The 16,721-nt window shown below is 42.4% G+C and overlaps 1 protein-coding gene across 1 annotated transcript in view; it reads left to right on the forward strand.

The window, feature by feature from the left end:
• The window catches only part of rbl1 (retinoblastoma-like 1 (p107)), a 60,673-nt gene extending 44,416 nt beyond the window's left edge, over positions 1-16,257 (forward strand). Inside the window, exons 16-22 of the mRNA XM_084316506.1 lie at positions 444-640; positions 1,406-1,582; positions 5,100-5,171; positions 8,477-8,567; positions 9,347-9,495; positions 10,187-10,351; positions 12,310-16,257. Of these exons, the coding sequence (XP_084172632.1) occupies positions 444-640; positions 1,406-1,582; positions 5,100-5,171; positions 8,477-8,567; positions 9,347-9,495; positions 10,187-10,351; positions 12,310-12,504 (1,046 nt within the window). The 3' untranslated portion in view covers positions 12,505-16,257. The remainder of the gene's footprint in view (positions 1-443; positions 641-1,405; positions 1,583-5,099; positions 5,172-8,476; positions 8,568-9,346; positions 9,496-10,186; positions 10,352-12,309) is intronic.
• Positions 16,258-16,721: the final 464 nt, after the last annotated feature.

Here is a 16,721-nt window from a genome sequence, read left to right on the forward strand (position 1 = left end):
GGGTCTCAATGAATCCAAAATGACAATGTGGTTAGAAGTGGTGGAGAGAATAAAAGCTAGCATATAATGGTAGTGTCTGGTTAGGAGCGAGGGATAATGGATGGATTATCCAATGGGGGGTCCGGGAGGCGGGGGTACGAGCTAGAGCATATGTATGTAGGGTATTAAATAGCAGGTATTGGGGGTCTATCCTGTATCAGACATTTAACTAATTGGTGATTTCATTGGATGTGCACGGTTAATTAATGCCTGTATATCTTATCGTGTGTTGTCATGTTTGTTTATATGTTTGTTTAAAAATTAATAAAAAAAATAAAATACAAAAAAGAATAAAACGTTTCATGAATGAATGAAGAAACACAAATCAAATGGTTCATTCATATTTAACACTGGATGGTGTGTGTGTGTGTGTATGTGCATGCCTGCTTGTGTGTGTTCTCCAGGTATGAAGACCGAAGGTGGCAGTATTACACTGATCCAGGTCCAACCCGGCCCGTGTGACTCCTCTGGACCAATCACAACCCAGCTCCTGCTGACCGCCTCCCCCAGCCACACTATCTCTGTGCCTGTGACCTCTGACCCCCAACCAGGAACCAGTCGGCCACGGCGCTCCGGTTCACTGGCTCTGTTCTTCAGAAAGGTGAGGGAGAGCTACTCGTTACTGTGTACTCGTTACTGTGTACTGTACTCATCACTGTACTTGCTGTAATCTCTGGCAGGTGTATTGATATGCTGTATTGATCGTCTCTCTGTCAGGTGTATTGATATGTTGTAACGATCATCTCTCTGTCAGGTGTATTGATATGCTGTATTGATCATCTCTCTGTCAGGTGTATTGATATGTTGTATTGATCATCTCTCTGTCAGGTGTATTGATATGCTGTATAATTGATCATCTCTCTGTCAGGTGTGTTGATATGTTGTATTGATCATCTCTCTGTCAGGTGTATTGATATGTTGTATTGATCATCTCTCTGTCGGGTGAGAGACGGTTAGGACAGCCGAAACCAGACCAATCTTTCGCCATCCACTAAAAACGCACTTCTATAATCAATATCTGAAATGATTTTTTTTTTATAATAATAACCGTCTTACTGTCTTCTATCATGCACTCTTCCTACTAGACTAATATGTCTCTACTACTATATGCACTCATCACTGCAGCACCCAAGTTTCAGCACTGTTTGATGAACATTGTTACTCAGCTGTAAAAGTTGTGCCCTTCCTGCTGACTTGTCGTACAGAACTTGTAAGTCGCTTTGGATAAAAGTGTTCGCGAAATGACGAAATGTAAATGTGTTGATATGTTGTATTGATCGTCTCTCTGCCAGGTGTGTTGATATGTTGTATTGATCGTCTCTCTGCCAGGCGTGTTGATATGTTGTATTGATCGTCTCTCTGCCAGGTGTACCACCTGGCCAGTGTGCGTCTGAGAGACCTGTGTGTGAAGCTGGACATCTCCTCTGAGCTGAGGGGGAAGATATGGACCTGCTTTGAACATTCTCTGGTCCATTCATCTGACCTCATGAGAGACCGACACCTCGACCAACTACTGCTGTGCAGTATCTACATCATATCTAAGGTACACACTAGGGATCATGGCACGATACCACTTCTTCATGTCCAATACCGATATCACAGCCTTGAGTATCGGCCGATACCCTGTGTTTAACCTAGCCATCTATACAACATCATGCTAAAACTGTGAAACAAATCCTACTCCCCTAAAAGAATAAATACATAGCATACATTGCTGAATTATGCAATAATGCTGCTGCTTTTTATTTTGTTCAAATCTTTTAGTTAATAAGTTAATAAGACTACAGCGATTTCATGACGGCTTCCTGTCCTCGCCCCCGTTTTCCGGTGCAATGCGCAGAGATTTTTAAATCATTGGTAAACAAACGTAGTGCTGAAAATATACACTTTTACTGCTGTTTTGATAGGGTTATGGTCTCTACATTTGAAAAATAAATACAACATTGTACTTATTTGGGATAGCCGTGTCAGAGATAAAATGCCGGTTTGGCAACATGAAGCGAGGATAAGTGTCCGAAACCTACATTTTCAACAACAGAAAGGGTCTGGTTGTCCTGCACTATAAATTCGGTTATTTTCTTTGCTTTGTTACCGTCTGCAGGGAGTTTCTCGCACTTCTGAATGGTTTCCAGCGACGTTAGTTGTGGCAAAACCTTTCCTCTTGGCATTCGTTGCACGTATAAACTCGTCATACTCCGTTTCCATGATGAATCTGCAAGTGTTTAATTAAGTCCGTGGTGTTGATGTTTCCAGTGTTGCTGCCACCCCTAGAAATACTTCCGTTGCCGATATTACACTCGACTGTGTCGTGTTATTCCACAAGTATACACGTGAGTCCTCTGTATTTGTGAGTGTCTTTATTGTTAGCTGTTAGCTCCGTAGCTCCACCATTATCCGCTCCTAGTCTACTCTGCCCTGCGTACCTGTCCGTGACCCCAGTACGGTGGCCTGTACTCTGTGTCGTATTAGCACGCATACATTAACATAACACCACAGGCTGTTTTGCCTTTTTCTTACCTCTTTCTTTCTTAATACTGTTCACTTGATGACATGCTTTACGGCATGTATCGGATCGGAAAATACTTCCTGTTTTTCCAATATCCGATCCTGTGAATTTGACCAGTATCGGCCCGATACCGATACTGAGTATCGGATCGGTGCCATCCCTAGTACACACACACACACACACACAAAGAGACAGAGACAAACCAATGTAGTGCCTGACCCGTTCACAGTGTGGCTGTTTGTAGCGAGTGTTCGTTCCCGTTCTGAACCGGACGATTGCTCTGCCCCTGGTGGTACTGCTTGCAGCATCGTGTTCAAAACGTGCCCGTGCAGAATGCGCGAAACGTGACGCTTGTTGTTATAGCCCCACCATCTGGCCGAATAGCACCACATTCGACACTGCCCTCCCTTGGGTCGTCGGCAATACACCCACCGAGTGTGAAGTCGACGGCTCAAGAGACTCCTTCCTTCATAGTGCCACGTTGCTCGCAATACCAGCCACAGCACAGCCCTGTTGGTAAATGGTACTACCCACAATATACAATACTATATATAGTGCCTTTCTGGAGCTCAGAGTGGCTTTACGCTAAGGGGCTAGTGAGACGAGCAGACAACACAAACACACCAGGAAGCATGGGGGCTGAGAGAAGGCAGTGGAGAAGAGACGGGTCTTGACTGTCTCTAATGTCTTGACTGTCTCTAATGTCTTGACTGTGCCTCTAATGTCTTGACTGTGCCTCTAATGTCTTGACTGTGTCTCTAATGTCTTGGGGGAGAGAGTTCCCGAGCCTAAGCGCCTCTCGTTAGCAGTTTAGGGCCACCATGCTGTGGTAATAACATGTACATATTATTAGGGGTGCACCGATATATCGGTCGGGTATCGGTATCGGCCGATAAGTGCCTTGTTGACTGCTATCGGCCGATAAGCTCAAATGTGCCGATAGCAGTCGCCGATAAATAACCATCAATTTGTGTAGCGTCAAAAGGCAAAAAAAAAAAAGTTCACTCGCGACCTACCTGCACAACGCCCGCCGTACCCCACACACACACACAAGCTACTGCATCAAAGTTACTACTTATGATTAACAAGGCATTCGTTTTGTGGCATTAACGTTATATAGTTAGTGTTACACGGACAATAACATCAGCATATTATTATTACCCATAGCGGCAAGGCATTACTCCGAGTCCGTTCATAGCTCAGTTCCATTCCGTTGCTCATTCCGTACCCAACTACCCCCACACACACACAAGCTACTGCATCAAAGTTACTACTAAATATTCAACATTCTCTTTTGAGACTCCGCTTCAGACTCTTATCATTTGGCACTAAAAGCTAAACATTGTCACCGATATGGCTGTCCGCAACATGTCATTAATTGTGTACGCGAGGTGGTCGCTCAGTGACGACGCTAACATAAGCTAGCATGAGCTACCGGGAGGCAGAAGACTAACGTTACTGGTGAAAATGTGATTATGTTGGAATACTCCTTTGCCAACTTGCTGTACTTTGCTTGCAGGTCTGCAGCCATTATTGCTGGATTATGAATAGCCCCAACTTTAGCCAACGTAACGTTATGGCTAAACCTTTAACATTAGTTAACGCTAGCTTTCGGTTAGCTGTTCAATGCTAATAACACAACCAAGCGAACCCATCAGAGCTCCCCATCAACACCGCTCTGTCGGGAGGATGGCATTTAAGAAAGTATCTGCTGTTAAAATGACACAAATACAGTTTTCAACCAGACAAATGTATAGAAAGGCTTTGTTTTATTATAACATTTGTTGCAGTAAAATCATTGTGTCTCGTTTGGCCATCCTGTGGAGCGCGCTGGTCGGCGGGCACTGCCGGGCAGCTAATGTATTAGCTTGTTGTGGTTCTGAGTTTGACTCGCATTCTCGCAAGCAGATCAATGGCGGCATGCCCCGAAGTAGAAAATGAATAAACGCTTGCCGATTGGTGGTAAGAACAGCAGGAGGTGGGTGCTAGCGGTGTGGCGTAATTGGCCGAATCGACTGTCAATCAAAATGGTTCCATTGCATTGGTTGAAAGCTCTGGTTGAGAGAATAGTATCCCGCTGCAGGCCGCCAGAATGGTTCCATTGCATTGGTTGAAAGCTCTGGTTGAGAAAATAGTATCCCTCTGCAGGCCGCCAGACGATACTGGGAGAGTGGTAGTGATACCATAAACATATTTCTTGATGTTTCCTTTTTTTAAGTAAGTAAAGAGGCCTACAAATACAAACATACACATACAAATATATAGTAGTTTCATTAAAAAAAATAAAATAAAAATTACAAATACTTATTTTTTGCCACAAGTATCGGTATCGGCCGATTGTGTTAGTTGAACAATCGGTATCGGTGGCCAATTTTCATATCGGTGCACCCCTACATATTATAATTCATATTACAATGTTGTTCAAATGTCTCTCATTTCAGTCTGTTCATGGTGGAATTATGTTCTTAGAGACAGACGCACGTCACCTCTGTAGCCTTACTGCAGGCAGCTGTTCACAGAGTCTCTCTGTCTCTCTCTCTCTCTCTCTCTCTAGATCACTAAAGAGACACATACCTTCCAGGACATCATGAAGTGTTACCGCAGCCAACCACAGGCCAGCAGCCACGTAAGACACACACTCATACACACACCATCACACACTACCATCACACACTACCATCACACACTACCATCACACACCATCACACACACCATCACACTACCATCACACACCATCACACACTACCATCACACACCATCACACACACCATCACACACTACCATCACACACCATCACACACTACCATCACACACTACCATCACACACCATCACACACACCATCACACACTACCATCACACACCATCACACACTACCATCACACACTACCATCACACACCATCACACACACCATCACACACTACCATCACACACCATCACACACACCATCACACACTACCATCACACACCATCACACACACCATCACACACTACCATCACACACACCATCACACACACCATCACACACTACCATCACACACACCATCACACACACCATCACACACTCATACACAACACCATCACACACTACCATCACACACACCATCACACACTACCATCACACACTACCATCACACACCACCATCACACACTACCATCACACACACTCATACACACCATCACACACACATCACACACACCATCACACACTCATACACAGTATTAGGGGGTGGGAAGCTGGTGGGTGGGGATCGGACGTTGTGGACAGCGACTCCTACAGGTCGGTTGGTGTGCCTGCGCAGCAGAATCGGGAAGCAACGGGGGCGGCGTGTCCCTCCCACGCAGACCCCCGCCGCTGAGAGATCGCGCTGTGCAGGTGAAAAGATGCCACGGCTGCCTCCTCGTGTACCGGAGGGGACACGTGATGCAAGGCTTCGTCCACATTGCAGCCGGCCTGTGGGAGGCATGGCCTAACAATGTCCGAGACAGGGGAGGGTAGAATTGGACGATACGAAATTGGGATGGGAGAAAAATGGGAGAAAAAGTAGATCCAAAAAAAAAGTGGACTTGGGTTCCACCCTGCATGGAGCAGACGCAGGGAAGGACGGCTCCTGTTTTTCTTCACTTATACTCCAACATTCAAACAATTTTTTTTTTTTTTTTATTGGTCTTTTTCCCCCTCCATTTTCCTCCGATTTTCTCCCATCCCAATGTTAGTCGTATGCCAATTCCCAGTCCCTTCCTGGTCGCTGCGCACTTACCCCCCACAGTCAGATCATCTGGGAGAGTGGAGGCTACCACGTGCTTCCTCCGACACACGTCCAGCCAATCACCGCTTCTTTTCACCTGGCAGCGCGGATTCTCATTGAGAGGGCGTAGCGTGTGGGAGGACCACACTATCCCCCTCAAGTCCAATCCGCGCTTAGCAGGCGCCCCGACCGAACTGTAGGAGTCGCTGTTTACAACGACCCGGACCCACCCCGCCAGCTTCTCCCACCCTCTAATACAGCCAATTGTATTAGTGCAGACGGCCAGCCAAGCTGATGACAACCCCGGAGCTGTGAGCTGGATTCGAACAGGCGAATCCAGCTCACAGCTCCGGGGCTGGTGACGAACGCAATCTCCGCTCGGCCACCTAACCGCCTTTCATTCAAACTAATTCTAATGATGTTGTGATGAAGTGGTTTAATACTTAGCATCTACTTGACCTGAATTCAGAGGTCTGGTGGCCAGAAGGAATAATAGCAAGCGACCACGAGGCAGTGAGTGACACAAGATTTAATTTCATTCTATTTCATTTCAAACCTTTATTTCACTCACAACGAGTTTACATTCAAGTTTGCATTCAAGGAAAGACAAATAAACAAACAAAGTCACATAACACAATACAAATTTAAATAAATGACAAAAACAGTCACAAGTTGACACACAGTGATCAGAAATCATTCTCTTAAATTCAGTAAATGTTGGAAGAACTTCCAACTATAGAGTGAGGTCATTCCAAGGGTTGGAGCAAGAATAGAAGAATAGGCTGATGGTCCGTCCACGTTCAGAGCTCAAGAACCAGCCAGTCACTAGAACGGGTCAAGTAGGTTCCAAAATTCCATTCTAACAATAATGCGATATAAGGAGGTAGCTTATCAATAAGAGCTTTAAAAATAAACAAATACCAATGATTGTTGTGCCTGTCAGAAAGAGAAGGCCAACCTACCTTATTATAAAGGACACAATGGTAAATATATCTGTCCCCAGTGATAAATCTGAGGGCAGAGTGTTGAAGCTGCAGCATGCCTATAAATTGCATCACCATAGTCTGAAACTGCTTCAACAATCCTCCTATTAATAATAGGAAAGCGGTTCTGTTATATATAATATAATAAGCCCACTTTCTGTCTCAGCTTATAGGCAAGGTTGTGCAAATGAAACTTAAATGAACATTTAATTCAATGCAAGAGGTCATAAACACTATTTCCACCTCTAGAAAACCGCATCAATTTAGTCTTACTGGCATTAAGACTTTTAGAACAATAAAAGCTTCCTGGAGGCCATTAAAAGAAAGCTGCAGCTTCTCAGTAGCCAACTGAACAGTGGCAGTGATACAGTACACTATTGTATCGTCTGCATACAAATGGACATTGTATCAGAAACAATATCATTAATATAAAGGGTAAAAAGGACAGGACCCATAACTGAGCCCTGAGGCACACCTTCCATTTGTGGAATATTTAAAAGAGAAGGCTAGCTCTGTGGTGGGAGTCGAGTTGGTCAGACTAGAGGTGATTGCAGAGAGGGGGATGAGAAGGAAGTTGGCTGCCATCCTGGAGAATCCCTCCCACCCCCTCTACGATGAGCTAGTCAAGATGAGAAGCACGTTCAGCCACAGACTCATACCCCCCCGACACTCAACTAACCACCTCGGACAGTCCTTCATACCAGCGGCCATCAGGCTCCACAACAGTGGGCAGGGACTGCGGCCAGACATCCAACTAGAACTAATAGGAACCCAAGGAGGACAATAACACTACCGTATGCATACTGCACCTTATGTGAATACTGCACCTTATGTGAATACTGTATATTTCAGTTAGTTAGATAGTAAATTATAACACTACCTTATGCATACTGCACCTTATGTGACACTGTGAATACTGTATTTTTTCAGTTAGTTAGATAGTAAATTATATTGACTTATTTGTTTACACTGCTTGTGTTGTTTTTACTACCTTTACCCCCCCCCCCCCCCATCCCCCATGCTGCTATGATGCCTGAATTTCCCCAAGGGGATCAATAAAGGAATATCTTATCTTATCTTATCTTATATGTCCCACAGATCTGAGACCAGCTGCCTGTTTATTTGTTTTTCTTTTGGCTGTTCTCTTTTTTCTTTTCCTTTTTTCTTTTCAATGTCCTTATTCATTGTGTGTCTGTGTAGGTGTATCGTAGTGTGTTGCTGTGTTGCAGGTCCAGAGATCAGCAGGGTTCAGATGAAAACATGGAGGTGGATCTGGCCTCAGGAGGAGACTGTAAGAACCATTTAATTACCATATTGACCTGAATAAAACCACCTCATTCACTTCATTACTGTATTGACCTGAATAAAACCACCTCATTCATTTATTACTGTATTGACCTGAATAAAACCACCTCATTCACTTCATTACTGTATTGACCTGAATAAAACCACCTCATTCATTTATTACTGTATTGACCTGAATAAAACTACCTCATTCACTTCATTACCATACTGACCTGAATAAATCCACCTCATTCACTTCATTACTGTGTTGACCTGAATAAAACCACCTCATTCACTTCATTACCATACTGACCTGAATAAAACCACAGCATACACTTCATTACTGTATTGACTTTAATAAAACCACAGCATACACTTCATTACTGTGTTGACCTGAATAAAACCACCTCATTTGCTTCATTACTGTATTGACCTGAATATTCTTTTGGCCACAAATTACACCTGGAAAAGTGAGGTGGTCTTCAATTCTCTCTAGTGATTGGATGTGTTGCAGTAAAGAAAGTTAAACTTATTTCGCCCCCCCCCCCCCCCTGATAAGCTAGTAGGACAGGTTTGGTGTCTATGGGTTCCTCTCAATGTCTACTTGCATATGATATCACTGGCTTTGTGCTACAAATCATTTAAAAAAAGTGTCTTATATTCAGGTCAATATGGTAATCTTTTAATATCTTCATTATTGTACATATAATTCTGCTATTGGTATTATTAGTTTGTTGATTGTTTTATTATTTCTGAATATCCAATCCCATTTTCTTTCTCTCTCAGCTGCAGAGAAATCCAATCAGGGCGCTGGAGAGGCAGGTTCTGACCAATCAGGAGAGGAGGAGCGCGGTGACCTCATACAGTTCTATAACTCGGTCTTCATTCAGCGGATGAAGAGCTTCGCTCTCAGATACGCAACCAATGACAACAGGGTAACACACGTACACACACCACACACACACACACACACACAGGTGATTCCATGTCTCCATGACAACAGACATAGCTCACTGAGCTCCTAGCCTGGTTAAGGCTGCTCTGTGTAACTTTAACAGCAAGGGGAAGAGACATTCATGCTCTAGAAATTAGACTTAAAGGAACACACCAACATTTTCTCCAGAGAGAGACAAGAAGATGGATACCAGTTTCAGTGCGTTCAGTAGAAGGCTATCTGGCTGCACGTTAGCCTAGCTTAGCACGATGAATGGAAGAGGACATGGCCAAGGTTAGCCTAGGCATTGTCCAACTAACACCTCTCCTGAAGGCTAACCGGCCATGTCCGCTTCCATTCATTGTGCTAAGCTATGCTAACGTGCAGCCAGATAGCTTTCTACTGAACGCACAGAGAGGAAACTGGTATCTATCTTCTTGTCTCTCTCTGGAGAAGACTGTAAGCTAATTTCCCAAAATGTTGCCGTGTTCCTTTAAGCCTTTTACATTTTTGTAATACATAAATCGCATATGATATTTCCTGTTCACAGAGAAAATCCCTGTGGTCGTCCCCGGCCCGGCCAGAAGATAAATGTCAAGTTGCACTGATGTTGCTGAGGGTTTACACCGCTATCCGTCCTACAAAGGTCAAGTGAATCATGTTGACGTGGTAACATCCTCTTCCTCCTCCAGATGGATGTCCCTCCTCTGTCTCCGTTCCCCTCGATGCGTTCTCAGCCCCTCTCTCCGCGTCGTATCTCTCAGAGACACTCTCTCTACGTCTCTCCTCACAAGAGCTCCTCCTCCTGCCTCACCCCCAGCTCGTACACCTACAGGATCAACGGAAGTCCCTCTAAGGTACACACACACTAACCCTAACTCATACAGGATCAACAGAAGTCCCTCTAAGGCAGTGGTTCCCAAAGTCGGGGTCGCGACCCAAAGGTGGGCCGCGAGCAGCCACGGGAGGGCCGCGAGATGATTTCCACACAAAAAAAAAATCCAAAAAAGATTTTTATTTTTATTTATTTTTTTGCCACTGAACTTAGAAGCAGGCCAGGACAGTGTTTCTAGTTGTATTCTAAAATTCTATTCTATTGTATTCTAAAATGTGACTATATGGTTTTATATTAACTTAATAAATAAACAAACGAAAAATCTACTTATTTCAACTAACATTTCAAACTAAATAACAGATTATGCACATAAAACGCTGAAAACAACCGAAGCAACAATAGTATTTTAATGAGGCTGCTATTATTATTATCATTATTATTTTGCAACAAGTTAGCCCTCTCATAAATAGCACATATAAATGAATAACTAACTTGAACTAACTTAATAGGATTGAAGTGATATTTGGCTTAAAAAATCTGTCACCAGGCAAAAAAAAAAAAAAAAAAAGCCTGACGATGTGCATTGGGCAGCGGCTCTCTGACGCCTTATTTTCTGGGTCCCGGCCTGAAAAGTTTGGGAACCCCTGCTCTAAGGTACACACACACTAACCCTAACTCATACAGGATCAACAGAGGTCCCTCTAAGGTACACACACACTAACCCTAACTCATACAGGATCAACAGAAGTCCCTCTGAGGTACACACACACTAACCCTAACTCATACAGGATCAACAGAAGTCCCTCTAAGGTACACACACACTAACCCTAACTCATACAGGATCAACAGAAGTCCCTCTGAGGTACACACACACTAACCCTAACTCATACAGGATCAACAGAGGTCCCTCTAAGGTACACACACACTAACCCTAACTCATACAGGATCAACAGAAGTCCCTCTGAGGTACACACACACTAACCCTAACTCATACAGGATCAACAGAGGTCCCTCTGAGGTACACACACACTAACCCTAACTCATACAGGATCAACAGAGGTCCCTCTGAGGTACACACACACTAACCCTAACTCATACAGGATCAACAGAGGTCCCTCTGAGGTACACACACACTAACCCTAACTCATACAGGATCAACAGAGGTCCCTCTGAGGTACACACACACTAACCCTAACTCATAAAGGATCAACAGAAGTCCCTCTGAGGTACACACACACTAACCCTAACTCATACAGGATCAACATGGGTCCTCTTAACCCATTTAGACCCAAAACGCCTGCTATAAATGCATTATATAGCCTGCATATACACACAAATGTGTTTCCTGGTTTCAATGGGTTAAGGTACATGCACACTAACCGTCGCCCAACTCGTACACCTACAGGATCGATTTAAGTCCCTCTAATGGCTCATTCCCACTGCCTTGCTGTACCATACCGAAATCACTTTCTTTACCTTTTTCCACTTTCAATGGACCTGTGTGTATCTTAAAACTATGGCACCAACAGGACTCAATGAGGACTTTGACATTAGACCTTATTTATAAATTTAACTTATAGAGGGAGACAGTCAAAACTTTGTTTTTTCGTTTTTTGTTTTTGTTTTCAGTGGCTAGGACTTGTACCTTACACACTGTTGCCTGTTGCCTATCTGTAAATTATGTCTTAATACTGTGTTTAGTATAGATATTTCTCATAAAAAATCTCCTAAAAAGATGTCTAATGAAAAGAAATTGTTACTTAATTGTAACTTAATTCTGAAAGCTAAGACTTAAAAAATTACCAAAAATCAAGATGTTGACATGAATCCTCCACTTTCTTTCTGGAAATGTGCTGTTGCAACATCTGACTGATTGTGATAGAGCATGCCACATGTGTATAGAACTGACCACGCCCATTTGTGTCCACTAGTTATATATATAATATATAGAGCTGACCACGCCCCACTCTGTTCTTCCAGGAGTTATCGGACATCAACCGGATGATTCGCCAGGGCTCCGTCAGCAGGAAGAGGGCGTTCAACATGGAGGGGGACTTGATGATGTCATCAACATGCGACTCGCCCAGTAAGAGGACGTGTCCCGAGAACAACGGCAGTCAGGACATCCTGCTGAGACGCCTTCAGGACGTGGTGTCTGAGAGACAGAGCCACTGACACGTCCTGCTGTATAGTAGAAGATACTCTATTGAGTGTCAATGTCTTGGAGATGGTGTGGAGACCATGGCGATCACGTAGGAGCCCGGGAACTAGGGCTGACCCCTATTAATCATCGATTAGTCGACTAATCGGTCGAAAGGAGCCGTAGTCGACTGGCCAACCTCTTAGTCGAATATAATAAAAAAATATATATATACCGGTATATATATATTTATTTTTTCATTCTTTCCAAAAGAAAAAAGCTAATGGCACGCATACCAGAGGCTAACTGCCTAAGAAAACAGGCACTGAAAGAGGATTTCACCCATCTAATGAACACACTAGACTAGACAAATATCAAGATGTATCCATCAGTGGACCAATTGCATGCTTTTGCAGAGGACAAGAAGCCTTCAGTCGACTCCTTCAGACATTAAGCACCCCCACAGCCCAAATGGAATGATAACAAAAAAGAAAAAGAAAAAAAGTTTAAAATAAATAGTCGACTAACGGCAAATTTTGGCCAATCCTAGTCGACCATCCAAATCCTTAATCGGGGACAGCCCTACCAGGAACTAGAATAGGACATTAATCTGGGTCTTAATAATATGAATGGGTCCAGCTGTGATCTTTTATCAGGTCTGTTTGTTGTTTTAACCACAGAGGCCTTTTCCTCCACATCCTGATCCCAGAACAGCCCGTCTGCCATCTTCAGCTTTTGTCTACATTTATTTTCTTAGTAAACGCTTTTATTTCATTAACATGTTGGTTTTAATAGTTTTCTCCTGTAATGAGTGTTTCTGATGGATGTCAGAGCAGCATTGCTGTGTGTTGGTGTGTAGTATCTACACAGTTTATATCTTAATCTGTTTGATTGTCTTTTCATTCATCCAATGATGCGTTTTCTTTATTTTTTTTTTCTTTTTACAAGTTTTAAGTAAGACTTTAGTAACGACTAGTTAAATTCTGCTCTCAGCAGGGCCTGGTGATGTCCAGTGCCTCATCGCAGCTTGTTCTGAAATGAAAGAAGCGTCTGTGGAACTAGATTCCCAGCGTAATGAACAATAATTGCAATAAATAAGCTTGTGTTCTTGTTAGTTTTTGCTGAGTCAGGTGAGTCTTGGATTTGACAAACTTTTTCATTTATGTTGTAAAGAACATAAAGTGTCTTTCTATGCAGATGATGTGGTGTTTAAAGATGATGTGGTGTTTAAAGATGATGTGATGTTTAAAAAGTATCTTTCTTGACTTTAAAAGTCACGCACACCTTCAATCTCTTGCAGACAGGTGCGTAGGAGGAAATGTCCACAGATCAGAGAAGAGAGAGCTCCTCCACACTGTGCTTTATTCAAACAAGGACCTGAGGACGGAGTGCAGGAGTTCTCTTCTCTGACCTAGAAGTATTTTTCTAAAAGAACTAACGTTGAGCCATCTCACTGATCGGTGTGATTCAACTCTGCTTCGTGATTCATAATGTTGTGTTTCTATCACTGCTTCATGATTCATAACGTTATGTTTCTATCATCACTGCTTCATGATGTTGTGTTTCTATCTCTGCTTCATGATGATTTATAATGTTGTGTTTCCATCATCACTGCTTCATGATGTTTTTTTTCTATCATCTCTGATTCATAATGTTGTGTTTCTATCAGTTCTTCATAATGTTGTGTTTCTATCATCTCTGCTTCATGATGTTGTGTTTCTATCATCTCTGATTCATAATGTTGTGTTTCTATCATCTCTGCTTCATGATGTTGTGTTTCTATCATCTCTGATTCATGATGTTGTGTTTCTATCATCTCTGATTCATGATGTTGTGTTTCTATCATCTCAGATTCATAATGTTGTGTTTCTGTCAGCTCTTCATAATGTTGTGTTTCTATCATCTCTGCTTCATGATGATTCATAATGTTGTGTTTCTTTCATCACTGCTTCATAATGTTATGTTTCTATCATCACTGCTTCATGATGATTCATAATGTTGTGTTTCTATCACTGCTTCATGATGATTCATAATGTTGTGTTTAGGGATGTCCCCGGGGGGAGAAAAAAATATCGGCATTCCCTTTTTTAATTTAATTTTTTTTTTAACAAACATGACCATGTTCACGTCTTAACCTGTTAAGCCTTAAGGTCCCCCTATAGCGGGACCATGCTTTTCTTTATCATAAATTGATCAATAGAGACCATATTAGATCCCCAATTATCATATCATGGGGTATCATTGGAAAGCCACACTCATTGGCTACAACCCTGTGCAAAGATTTTCGAGATCGCCAAATGATTGACGGAGCTAGAGCCCCGGGAGTCGGGGGTGGTAATGTGTACTTTTGCGTACTTTGGGGCACGCCTCACATATCGGCACGTAACTCGAGAACCGCTGAACGGATTTTGTCACCTGAAAGGGCAATCGACAGGCAACAAATAGGGCTTTAATTCTATCTATATATTGCATTAAAAGAAATGCACACCCGAGCCACTAGAGGTCGGCAAAGAATCGTCCACATGTGGGCCCTTGGATGTTAAGAGGTCAATGTTTTTAAATATAAATTTTTTTGTAGCCAAGAGTAAAGACCATAACCCTATCAAAAACAGTAGTCAAAGTGTATATTTTCATTTTTACCGATGTTTTATATGTTTTATCGGAAATACAAATTTATTGGAAAATGCTAATTATCGTAGAAACTGCAAGAAATGACTAAATCCAGATTCAACCCTGCCATTGGAAAGAGGAGCATTTTCCCTATCCATAGATGTATGATTTGGCCATAATAAGGTCAAGGTCAAATATGAATTTATAATTAAAGTCGATTATCATTAATTACTGTATCTACAAATCCTTCTGTTTAATCATCTTCCCGCGGTTCATTTTGCTTAGGTTTTTTGTCAGACAATTTATCAATTTTTGATCATCAAAATCATTAATCATTAATTTATTCGTTACAATTTACTCAGCCTAGTAACAGACACAATATTTCTGACACTGGAAATACATACCCCCAGGTCCCTAGATGTTCCTAGATACCAAGAACATGCAAATTGACCTTGCAGAAGTGGAGCAATCTTCCATTTACTTAGGCATGTACCTTTAGGCGAAAACGGTCTACAGATTAACATACTGAGGCCTTAGTTTTGGTTTTAAATTGCATATCATCATTCCTTTATTTATTGTCACAGAGCAGAAGACTTTTGTCAAAACAAACGCATTTCCTTTGATTTAATTATACATCAAATGAATTATACATCAAATGATTTATGTCAAGGATGAGGGACATCCACTAGTTGCAGAACTTGCATCCACCTGATTTTTACAGACGATGGCGCCATTGCTCTCATGAAGCAGCAGGTTGGAGGCAGAGTTTTTAGATTACTCCGGTTGCAATGCCTCGCTTGAATGAAGTTAACTTTTCACCTGGATAACGTCAACATTCAGGGTGAATATAATGTGAGAAATTGGGATGGGAGAAAAAAAATTATAATCGGATCGGGAAAGATCGGTATCGGTAGATACTCAAAATCACATGATCCGGATCGGGAGCAAAAGAAATTATCGGGACATCCCTAGTTGTGTTTATATCATCACTGCTTCCTAATGTTGTGTTTATACCATCTCTGCTTCATGATGTTGTGTTTCTATCATCTCTGATTCATAATGTTGTGTTTCTATCAGCGCTGCTTCATAATGTTGTGTTTCTATCAGCTCTGCTTCATAATGTTCTTATGCAGAACAGATCAACGTGTTCCTGTTGACTCATCGTTACTTTTCTACAATAAAAGCTGGTGTTTTGACCTTCTCTGTCGCTTCATTGTGGAATTAATGTTACTGCATCTAAATACTGGTGTCTGAAAAGTTTAAATCCAGTAACAATTATTCTCTCCGCCAAATGAAAACGAAGGGGAAGACTGTTGATACAGGATCTCCGTCTTAACTCATTCAGCGCCAACCATGATAGTCGGGTTAGCTCCATCGCTTGAGCGCCAATCACGAGTATAGTCGGGTTTTAATCGTTATTTCTTTTATTAGCGATATCCATTCATTTTCATCCATCCAACCTGATGTTATCGTTGGGAATGGGTCTGAGCTCGCAAAAGGGCAAATACCGCCGCCTATCGTCTCCCGGATGGTATTGCACATCATTTGATTGACGGGATGTGCATAAAAAAATAAATCCGGTTTTCCTTCTCGGGCATACAGTATCGTTAGAACAGATGGACTGGGGACACTCAGAGCAGCG

Source organism: Notolepis coatsorum (assembly GCF_963971535.1).
Source record: "Notolepis coatsorum genome assembly, chromosome: 6".
Taxonomy (NCBI): Eukaryota; Metazoa; Chordata; class Actinopteri; order Aulopiformes; family Paralepididae; genus Notolepis; species Notolepis coatsorum.